General features: G+C 53.9%; 4 protein-coding genes across 4 annotated transcripts; 3 read left to right on the top strand and 1 right to left on the bottom strand.

Annotated features, from left to right (window-relative positions):
- Positions 1-2424: 2424 nt before the first annotated feature.
- On the top strand, positions 2425-3456 carry CGCS363_v006145 (uncharacterized protein; the record flags this gene model as incomplete). Its single annotated transcript, XM_036637994.1, has 1 exon — positions 2425-3456. One exon carries the CDS (start codon positions 2425-2427, stop codon positions 3454-3456), a length of 1032 nt encoding a protein of 343 aa, XP_036495613.1.
- Positions 3457-3665: 209 nt separating this feature from the next.
- Positions 3666-4952, top strand: CGCS363_v006144 (Dioxygenase; the record flags this gene model as incomplete). The annotated part of the gene is made up of 1 exon (XM_036637993.1): positions 3666-4952. One exon carries the CDS (start codon positions 3666-3668, stop codon positions 4950-4952), a length of 1287 nt encoding a protein of 428 aa, XP_036495614.1.
- Positions 4953-7123: 2171 nt separating this feature from the next.
- CGCS363_v006143 (uncharacterized protein) lies at positions 7124-8455 on the top strand (the record flags this gene model as incomplete). Its single annotated transcript, XM_036637992.1, has 5 exons — positions 7124-7312; positions 7367-7471; positions 7526-7908; positions 7960-8027; positions 8100-8455. The coding sequence occupies 5 exons, from the start codon at positions 7124-7126 to the stop codon at positions 8453-8455; spliced, it is 1101 nt and encodes a 366-aa protein (XP_036495618.1).
- A 314-nt stretch (positions 8456-8769) lies between these two features.
- Positions 8770-10499, bottom strand: E2BA (Heat-labile enterotoxin IIB, A chain; the record flags this gene model as incomplete). Its single annotated transcript, XM_036637991.1, has 2 exons — positions 8770-9747; positions 9804-10499. The coding sequence occupies 2 exons, from the start codon at positions 10497-10499 to the stop codon at positions 8770-8772; spliced, it is 1674 nt and encodes a 557-aa protein (XP_036495619.1).
- Positions 10500-10731: the final 232 nt, after the last annotated feature.

Below are 10731 nucleotides of genomic sequence, written 5' to 3'. Positions count from 1 at the left end.
GACCACATAATGTCACTTTGGGAATATTGGAAACCGCATGTTGGTGTAACAACGGACGAGCGGAGATGTAAAGTCTGGTCAAATTGATTAGTTGGCTCAGCCATGTGCCACAGCCAAGCTCTTTGTTCTTCTAGCGTGGTATTGAAGGGATTCGGGGGTCCGAGTTCCATATTTACCCGGCTTAGAACAAAGCGCGAGCTCTTCGTATCCAGGGGAACATGCGCACATACTGCCTAAATCAACGCCATGTTCATTTTGTGAAGAATTCTTTTGTGAATTTTTGTATGACCAGGGATACATAAGAGGTCCCCCTTACTCCAACCACCCCCTATATGTCTAACTACCCTCATCAACTACTGCTCCATCGAGCTACAGTGCTGCCTTAAGTTCTGCTAACAGGCTATCTTACTTTAGATAGTTTAACTAGTTTACTTCGCAATACTAGTCGTTAGTTATCTCGTTATTTTCGAATGCTTTAGCGATGTCTTCAAACTTGTTAAATATTTTGAGAAGAGATGGATCATTACGGCTGTATTGGCGGAGGATAACATATACCAGTAAGCAACAGAAGAACAATACTTCTTCGAATTTATTGCAGTTCTGAGGGAAAGGGCGTTTACTTCAAAACTTACAGATATTATGCTCTTTTTCTCTAATAAGCTAGGTGAGGCTATCACCGCTCTTAAGGTAGCAGCCACAGAGGTAGTGAATATAGTATTGCTTCAGCATTTTAGTGTAATAGGTTGTAGTAGCGTGAAGAGGGAGATGCTTACCCCCTAGTGATTTGCGCTCTCTTTATATACCCCTATAGGTGGCCATAGAGGTTTCTCTGTGAGCTATCCTGGCCCTCGAATATTTCCCTGTGAGAGTCATACGGCAGTCAACAAGGTGCGCCTCCAGGCGGCAAACTGCGAAGAAAAAAGTTAGAAGGGAAGAAAGAAAGATCAACGCCATGTAAGGAAATCGATTAGCGGGGTTGGGCTGGAGTTCGGTTTGCCCGTCAACGTATATAACTTCGGTGACGACTTCGATCAAATGCTTTCACACAGCGTTCCAGGCCAGCCCTGACCGCATGTCCCTTTTGACACTCACGCACTTCTGAAAGACGACAAACTAAAATGCTCCCCTTCAAGTTGTTGTCCGTGATTGCCCTGGTGGCAAGCGCAGCTGCACAGAAAATCAAAATTAGTGAGCAACGTCGCAAGTCGAAATCCATCACAGTGCTGCTCTAACGTTTTCAAAGTGCCGTTGGGCGATTCGATCACTGAGATCACCTGCTGGCGGGCATATGTTTGGGACATGCTCGTCAAGGAGAACCTCGCCGACAAAGTGCAGTTCGTGGGCTCCATGACGAACAACCCGCAAAACTGCCGGGCTCAAACGGGTTCCTTTGACCTTCACCACGAGGGCCACTCGGGCTGGCTGTCAATCAACATCGCGAACCAGTACCTTCAGGGGTGGCTGGCCAGTAGCAAGCCTGACATTGTGCAGTACATGCTCGGGACGAATGATGTTGCCCAGGGCCGGAACACGAACGACATCATCGCGTCGTACACGAAGATGGTCGGCCTCATGAGGGCGTCGAACCCACGCATGAAGATTCTTGTGAGTTTCAGATCCTCTAGAGACTGGCCATAGCTCGCCGACTGACAGATTGCTAGGTCGACCTACTGATTCCGCTGTCTTTCAACGGTGGTGGCATTACCACGCTGAACCAACAAATCCCTGGCTGGGCGGCGCAGCAGAACTCGACGGACTCGCCAATCATGCTTGCTGACTGCTCGACAAAGGCTGGATACACCGACTCGATGAACAGAGACGGTGTTCACCCAAATGACCAGGGCGATCAATTCATTGCGAGACAAGTTGGAACCTTGCTGGTCAAGTATGTCAAAGACTTGTTGGCGGAAAGAAGCGCTTCGGCCGACTATTATCAGGTACACAGCCAGGAGAAACGGGTTTAGGATCACGAGCAGGGATTGGAGGTTGAAAATGCTGGAAATAAATATCACCTGTGGATTCGCAACCCCGAATGGCTCAAACGGTGATACCCTCAAGTTGGTTCAGGAGACGGTCTAACTCGGACTGGTCACTCACTTACTTCTCATCGACATTGAAGAGCCAATTTTTGTTTCATGAATCTTCTGGAGTGCATTGTTCAAGCTGCATAGCTCCTTCCGTTTGTGCGCTTGAATCCGACCCTTGCTCAAACCCCACAGTGAATTTCCGGCAAAGACTGACGGAAGACGTAAGGATAATTTCGTTGGGTCGCACACCGGAAAAATTCGCCAAATTGCGAAACCCGGCAAAATGACCCATCGAAGCAGGCGGTGAGACTCAGGGCCATCCCTTTTCATTTTCACCACCACAATTCTGCAGAGGGTTATCCTTGCGAGTCTTCACTCTCCCAAAACCCCGAACATTATGAACTCACAACAGCCGCCCGTCGTCCATGTTCCCCCGGCGCCCATTCAGCCGGCCAGCGATGAGGGGCCACCAGTGAAGAAGAAGCGAGGCCCAAAACCCAAGCCTAAGCCCTATGTTGCTCCCAAACCGGTCCTGCGACATGAGCGTAGATACACCATCGAAAAGAAGCGGGAGGTCTTGATGTTCCTGGAACATCACCGCGTCAAGAATCGTCCCGGTCAGCCGATCCGCCTGCGCGGCGGCGAAGAGCGTCTTGAAGGCGAGTATCGGCGGCCGACGCTGGACGAGGCGTCTGAGTGGTTCAAGATTCCGTACGGCTCAATCCACAACTGGTACAAGAACAAGGATACCATCTTCGACCCGTCTCTCAAGGGTCGGAGGACGCGTCGCAAGCGCGATGCGTCGGGCCAGCTCGTTGACCGAAACCAACCAGATGCACCACCACCGCCTCAGTCTCAATCAGAGGGCGATGAGATGTCGCCTCGAGCCGAGTCATCAACTCAGAGTCAGACTCATCAGAATCACGAGCCGGCAAACGGACGCGACCCGTCGTCGATCCAGCCTGGTCCGTTTACTACCACCCAGCAACCTCCAGCTCAACAACCCGGCGGCCCCTCGACGGAGCCACCAAAGTCGCCAACCATGAGCATCCTGTCGCCTCGAACAGCGCTCCCAGACGCCCGCCCGTCGAATGCAACGGTAGCCGAGCAGCAGGCCCAGAGACCCACCGCCGGCGCGGAGAACCCGTCCAGACGCGAGGAGGACCAACGCGATGAGCTGCGGCCCAGCAGCACGTCTCCGGCGGCCGGGGTCGACTCCGCGAGCAATGAAACCTCAACCGCACCCCGGACCGCAGAGGAGCAGCGCGCAAACACCGTTGAGCCAACGACGACGAAAGCACCAAGTGAGGATGTGCAGGATGCTGCAACACCCCTCACTCGTACGACCCCACCGGCCGTTGGAGCTGCTGCCGGGGCCGTCTCACTGCAGGGTCTCCTCGCAGCTCAACCTCGAGAGCCTGGTAAATGAGGGTTGTGAGCGACAATGGCGCGGGCTCGACCTCATCCAATGGAAACCAGGTCGGGGTTGGTCTCTCGTCGACATACATAATCAGACCGCTGACGCTGACCTTTTGCTCTTCCGTTTGCTCATCGCCAGCGCTCGTCTCTCACTCATCTCTCTGATTCATATTGATACCCCCAATTCCGTTCATCTTTGGCTTATACAACATCATCACCATGGCCGGCGTCGCACCAGGAAAGACCTTCACCCCCGGGCTGGACTTCAGCAAGCAGTCCTACAGCAACCTCGCCCAAAAGGTCGAGGCCGACGTCGCCCGCGCGCACGAGGTCATCACCGAGAAGCTGCCCCTCCTCTCCCAGCTCAACGCCCTCGTCTCCCTCACCTTCGGCGACCGCGCCCCCGTCTTCCTCGATGCCCGCGGCCCCGAGGCCAAGCTCCTCACCTCCTGCGCCGACGAGCCCGACACCAAGATCACCATCAAGCCCGAGTACATCGCCCAGTTCTACGAGGGCAAGCTCGAGCCCCGCTACGGCCTCTTCAAGGACGCCTTCTTCCACGAGGCCGCCATGCCCAAGGGCAACGTCCCCGTCGCCATCAAGTTCGCCGACCTGCTCACCCCCAACCCGCCCGTCCCGCCCAAGAAGGTCGTCCCCGGCGCCTTCGCCCGCCTGCCCGAGCCTACCGAGGACATCGAGCAGGTCAAGCGCGACGTCAAGGAGTTCGGCTACGGCCTCGTCAAGAACGCGCTCACGCCTGAGCAGGTCGCCATCCTGAAGAAGGCCACGCAGGAGCAGGCAGCCGGCGAGCGCAAGGCGGGCGTCTCCGCGGCGGACGGCGGCCCGAACGCGCCCAACCAGCGCATCTGGACCCTCGTCAACAAGGGCGAGGAGTTCCTCGACCTGCTCAACCACCCCCTGATTGACGAGATCGTCCCCTGGTTCCTGGGCGAGCACGCGCTCATCCACAGCTACAGCGCCAACATTGCGCGTCCGGGGAACGTGCCGATGCAGCTGCACACCGACCAGGTCGCCATCCAGCCGCCCGTCCGCGACATGGCCTTCGGCCTGAACATTATGTGGTACTTTGAGGATATCACGGAGAAGAACGGCGGCACTCGCGTCTTCCCTGCCTCTCACCTCGGCCAGATTGCGCCTGACGACCTCTTCACCGTCGACGGCACCATCGCCGCAGAAGGCCCTGCGGGAACTGCGCTCGTCTTCGACAGCCGTCTGTGGCACGCCACCGGCCCCAACCGCGAGGAGGCCGGCGAGCGCCCCGTCATTCTCATGTTCTTCATGCGCTCCTTCATCCGCCAGCAGGAGAACAACTTCCTGTCCCTGCGCAAGGATGTCGAGGCCAAGCTGTCCGACAGGATCAAGCGCATGCTCGGCTTCTACACGACGGGTGCCCTCGGTGGATTGGAGGGCGAGGTTCGCGAAGGCATCTTTGTCACGCGCAAGGATGATTGTGTTGGCACGGTGCGTGCGCCTCATGAGGCATGATTGCGCGGGGGATGGGTAATTGCATGTGTACATTAGAGCTTGGCAGTAAAGAAGCGGAGTTGATGCAGTTGTGAATGATTCATCGCCGTTAGAGCACCGTTGAACTTGAGCTGATGTTTCCCAAATTGATGCCTCTTCTTCAACCTGTCAGTCCAGCATCTCCCGCAACGTCTAGACGTAATGAAGAGCCCGGCATACGAAATCCTTCCCTCCTTTCCTCCCCGAGTTATCCCATCTGTCTCCCGGCAGCCGCCCGCTCAACCACCCCTCGCTGAAGAAATGGAGCCCTCCAACCAGGTCCCCGGTCACTCCAGCCCTCGGGGAAGACGTCCGCGCGCGATCCCTGGCGGGAGAATTGTGGATAGCCCGTGCCAAAGGGTTCCAACAGGATTCGGAGTCGGCTTCGACCTCCGCACCCCGCCTGCGTCTGAACCAACGACATCTCGTCAAAAAGTCATCTCATCTGCAGGGCAATCTTGTCGCCCAATAGCCGAGTTTCATATTATTACTCGTCACACTGGACACGCGGAAAAGGCACCCGGGTTGATCGGCCAGGCGTTTACTGTTCCGGGACGTGAGAGGGTTGTTGGCCCTTCCTGCATCGGTATTCTTTCTGAAAAGGGTCGGAGCGCAATGAAGATGGCAGATCGGCGCTGTACGGGCGGGCCCGCTCCATCGCAACCGAGGAGGCACAGATACGGGACGCGCATGCTGGTTGTACACGATGCTACGCTCTTGACTTAGACGTAAGTCCAAACGGAGAGCATTTTTTAGCACAACCCACAACACAATCCACAACAAGAGCAACATGGGCAAACTGCACTTGCTGGTACAGGAAACTTGGACAAGGAATTGGTAATATGTGCGACTCGAAAGACGAAGTAGGATAACTTCATCGAGCACAGCAGAGACAGCGAAAGGACTTTGTGACTAGTGAGGTTACACAAGACGATGTTTACCAAACGGGCGGTTCAACTACCGCTGAGGAATTTCTTCATCTCATGTTGTGCCACATGACTGCTTGCGGTTCCTCGATGTGTTGTTCCTGTGGTGCAGAACCGTTTTCTCTTCCAGTGCAAGGGCCCATCATGGATGCAAATGAGACGCTCCTGTTGGAACAGGGGTAGATGTTTGCTCGGTTGGAACCTCTCCACTCCATGTCCTCGCTTCCACGTCGATTTTGCACGGCCTCGATGGCAACCCAGGACCAATCGCACCCTTGGGACGTGGGGGCAAGTGCAGGGAAGTTGAAGTTGACTTCCAACAGAGCCGCAACCGAGACTTGCCTAGACAGATTTGCCTGAACAGACTTCTCACCCGGGAGGCCTTCCGCCTCGGAGGCTTCGCTCATCCATCAGGATCGGGCATGGGTAAAGCATATGCTAGGGTGTTCCAACGGTGCATGACCTTGCTGAACTGTCCCGGGGAGAACAATCCTGGAGGCATGATATCCCTTCAGTCTGACCCATTCGCCGCCAACGACCTCTTGTATCCCCACCGCGAGTACCACGGGACGAAAGTGGCTCGCAGATCGTGGGATCTCAACTCCAAGGAACTGTTCCAACAGCACTCTGTTCTCCTTGTTGTCGCCCCCGTCCGTGTTCCGAAGAGGCAAGATCATGGATGGACTCCCAATTTCCCAGGACCTCGGGATTTGAACGACTGTTGGAAGCCATGATAGCCTCACATAGTAACCATCAAAGCGGGACTCTTCTCCTTGAGACTTCTGTTGGAACATGGATCAAGATCTTTCAACACTAACTCTTGGCATCTCTGAAAAACGTCGGTGAAGACGACTGTGGATCTCTACCTGTTGTGGCTGGTAATGTTGCGCGTTCCCTGGACTGCAAGGATTCGGTGCCATGAAGCATGAAATAGCGAAATGACTCCTGGGATATTCAGAATGGCGGCCCTCGGGTTGTACTTGGTGGCGGGTTCAAACGGGAAGCCGTTGGCGATGGGACTCTGAGATGACTGTTTGTCGATCGCATCTACCCACCTCAAACGCGAAGCTCGCGATGATGCTACTTCACGGTTTGCCCCTTTTTCGTTTTTGAGTACATTTCTAGTCATTCTTCGTGGATGATGTTGAGCGCCGTCCATGATAGCTGGTGTCTCCTTTTTTTCTGTTCATTCTTTCCTGAAGCCCAGGTATCAGGTCCTCGATCAAAATGGCTGCAAAACCGTTCGACGAGATGGAGGTGAACTGGATCACCCAGCCGGACCCAATTGGTGTGGCCACGCTGGGTGTGACCATTTGCCTCGGCGCCATCTCCCTGATCGTTGTCATCCTTCGTGTCTGGGCTCGTCAGAACACGGGCGCTCTTGGACTTGACGACTATCTCATGATAGTCGGGTTGGTAAGTTGAACTGTCTTGACACCACAAACTGCAGAAACAATCTGACATCTGAAGGGGATTTTCCTGGCATGCTGCACCTTTACTTCCATCGCTGTTTATGCGGGCATGGGGACGAAAGATGCGCGTCTAGAGGAATGGAACTCTGTGGCAGGCATCAAGGTGAACATCCCTCAATCCATCACTCTCTGCAAACCGAAGTTAACCGTCTCGCAGTGGCTAGTCTTCTTCCAAATCATCTACGCCTGGAGTTTGCCGTTCATCAAAGCCAGCATCTGCTTCACCGTCTTCCGGATCACAAACAGAAAGCGGTACCGCGTCATCCTCTGGACTGCCATGATCGCGTCAATTCTCAGCACCACGATTGGCTTCATCGCAGTTGTAGCAGTCTGCAGGCCCGTCAGCTACACTTGGGATAAGTCTCTCGATGGGTCATGCGCACCGACCAACATTATCACCAGCATCAGCTACCTGATCTCGGTTATGGCCATCATCACTGACTGGACCTGCGCCATTGTGCCGACTGTGGTTGTATGTGGACTACAGATGAAGTCGAGAGTGAAGGCTTCTGTGTGTGCGGTGCTCGCGTTGGGAGCCATGTATGTTTTGGAAGCTCATTGACATTCTACTGCTTGCTGATAACAGTACAGTGCGAGCGCTGCCACCATCATCCGTCTGCCATACCTGCAGTACTACAATGTGGTCGAAGATTACTTGCGTGAGTACCTAACCAAAACTTTTTGACAGAAGGTCTTAGACAACTGAAGACTAATCAACTTTTTTCTCACAGATAACATTGCCAACATCGTCCTCTGGTCAATCTTCGAATGCGGCATCGGCATTATCGCAGGCTCATTGCCATCCCTCCGACGACTCCTCAAGTTCTGGCTCGACAAGTCTTCGAAGGGCTCGTACAATAACACTGGGTCAAACCCATTGCATGGAGACTCCGGATACCAAGGCAGCAATGGCGTCAAGTTGAACAACCTCAGCGGAAGAGCCATGACGGTGTCCAACTGCCAGACTGGCAACCGAGATAACTGGGTACAGCTTGACGATGATGACAACAGCCAGAAGCACATAATCATGAAGACGCAGGAGGTTTCGGTTCGGATCGAGATGGATAACCACAAAAGACATCGATGAGATCTTGGACGTAGAAAGCAATGCAAGGATGGAATCGCCTAGACTTAGGATTCGAGTCGCAGATACGTCTCCCATTGCACGACATTGGAAGGCGCGGATCAGTATCATCTTAGTAAAACTTATCTTGTCTATCCCGCTCCATCGTCTACGTACTTTGTCTCTTCAGCGAAGTTTGTACAAATGAAAAAGGAGAAGTCTGTCGTAACAAAAATCCATATTCCCAGTCTTTGCGCCCACAACATTATCGTTAGCACCATTCGTCCCTGACAACTTCCAATCATGGAAGACGTCAACGGCTTTGCGTCTGTGTTTATTTACATGTTCACACTCGCCAAGTAGGCCTTCGCAATCTCGTGGCCGGACTTGGAGCTGGCGCAAGTTTGAGCCTGACGAGCTTGGAGCTGGCTCACAGGAGTATCCAGGACAGGCGTGTCCTTTCCAGGTGTTGCTTTTGCGGGCGTCTCCTTGACTGGCGCGTCCTTGACTGGGATGTCGTTGGTGGGAGTATCCTTACTAGGAGTGTCTTTGACAGGTGTGTCAGTAACTGGAGCCTTTTGGGCGGGAACGTCATGAGCAGGTGTCTCCTGCACCGGTGTGTCCTCAACTGGTGTTCCGTCAAGAGGTGTAGTAGAGGTAGTAGGGACAGGCGCGCCATTAACTAGCGTTGTGCTATCGACCGTCGTGCCATCAGTGGAGGTGCCGTCAGCAGAAGTTCCGTCAGTAAGTGTGCCATCGGTAGAGGTGCCGTCGGTGGTGGTTCCATCAACAGGCGTGCTGTCAACCGGAGTGTCCATCGTGGTTTCCGTACCGGTGGTAGAGGGAAATGGAGTCATTGGGAAGGGTGACATTGGGAATCCAGCGGCTGCGAAAGGGTTGATAGCGATAGGCATTCCTGATCCTCCAACTCCTCCTAGGCGTCCATTGGTTCCATCGGTAGAAACTTGGTCATCAGGACCCTGTCGCATGGCACCGGGCTGCTGTCCAGGAGTGCCATCGACATCGGGCTTGTTGCTGGGAGCTGCCTGAGACGGAGTCTTGTCGACAGGTGCTTTGTTAACAGGGGTCATGTCCCCAGGAACGTTGTCGGGAGTCTTGTCGACAACAGGAGTCTTCATCGCCGGGGTGTTGTCCATAGGACTCTTGTCGGCAGAAAGGCCCTGGTTAATAGGAGGAGCCGGTGTAGGATCGAGGTCAGGTATCTTTCTTCCCGGACCTGACTTGACCGGAGACTGAGGAGCTGAGCCGAAGGGGGATGTCTTTGGGCCCTTCTTGAACGGATTGGACCTGAAGACCTACCAAAAGATGTCAGCATACTGCCCAATTACTGAGTACGGGGAGGGCCCCCTACGTTGGAAATAGACTTTGCCCCCTTGATGCCCTTAAGAGCTCCAAAGCCGGATTTGAGAGATCCGAGACCAAAACCGAAACGACGCTTGAATATGTAAACACTCTTCTGAAGCTGATCCTCGCAGCCGCCGTCATTCTCGAGGAGGCCTGCAAGCTGAAACTGCACACCTCCAGCAACGGCGGCACTGTAGACCTTCTCGTTGAACTCCTTATTGAGCTCCTCCTCACCAGACCTGCCGTTCTCGTAGGCCTTCCAAGACACGATCTGCTCGAACTTGATACCGCCCAGAGCGGCGTATTCACGCTCGTCGTCCAAGGGGTTATGCTTGCCCAAGGTGCCGATGCTGTCAATCATGTTGGAGGTGACGTGGATCTTGTAAATGTAACCTGCAGGCCTCATGGTGATGAAGCGTTCGGCGATATCGAGAGAGGATGAGGTAAAGACGTAACCATAATTATCACGAGAGCTACCGTCTGAAGCGGCTTTTGCGTGGTTGAGGAGACTGATGTCCGGAGCAAGGGCACCAAAGGCGCTCTGGCCTTTGGGGAGAAAGCCACCCGCCTCCTGGATCTCGGCCGGTGATCTGGAATCCCCGCGATACACATAGACGAGTGATGTAGGAGCTCCGGCACAGATAAGAGACCAAAGATTAGTCACGAGAAAAAGGAGATAAATGAGTGGTAGGTTTCCAGACATGCTGAATGACTTTAAAAGAATTTGAGGTTATAAAGAGTGGACGGTATCTTGAGGCCACCGTAAAAACAGTGAGAAGAGTTGGGATGATTTCGTTGATACAATGTGGCTGACTTAGAGCAGAACGGTTACCGCCTTTATAGATGTAGATGAAAGCTAGGAAACGACAGCATCTCCGACCATCCGAGATCGCAATACTGTCAATGCTGTCGTCGTTTATTGAGATCTGACATAC

Source organism: Colletotrichum siamense (assembly GCF_013390195.1).
Source record: "Colletotrichum siamense strain Cg363 chromosome Unknown KSG_Cg363_contig04, whole genome shotgun sequence".
NCBI classification, from domain to species: Eukaryota; Fungi; Ascomycota; class Sordariomycetes; order Glomerellales; family Glomerellaceae; genus Colletotrichum; species Colletotrichum siamense.
Note: the sequence above shows the minus strand (reverse complement) of the source record. Positions and strands in the feature narration are given on the sequence as shown.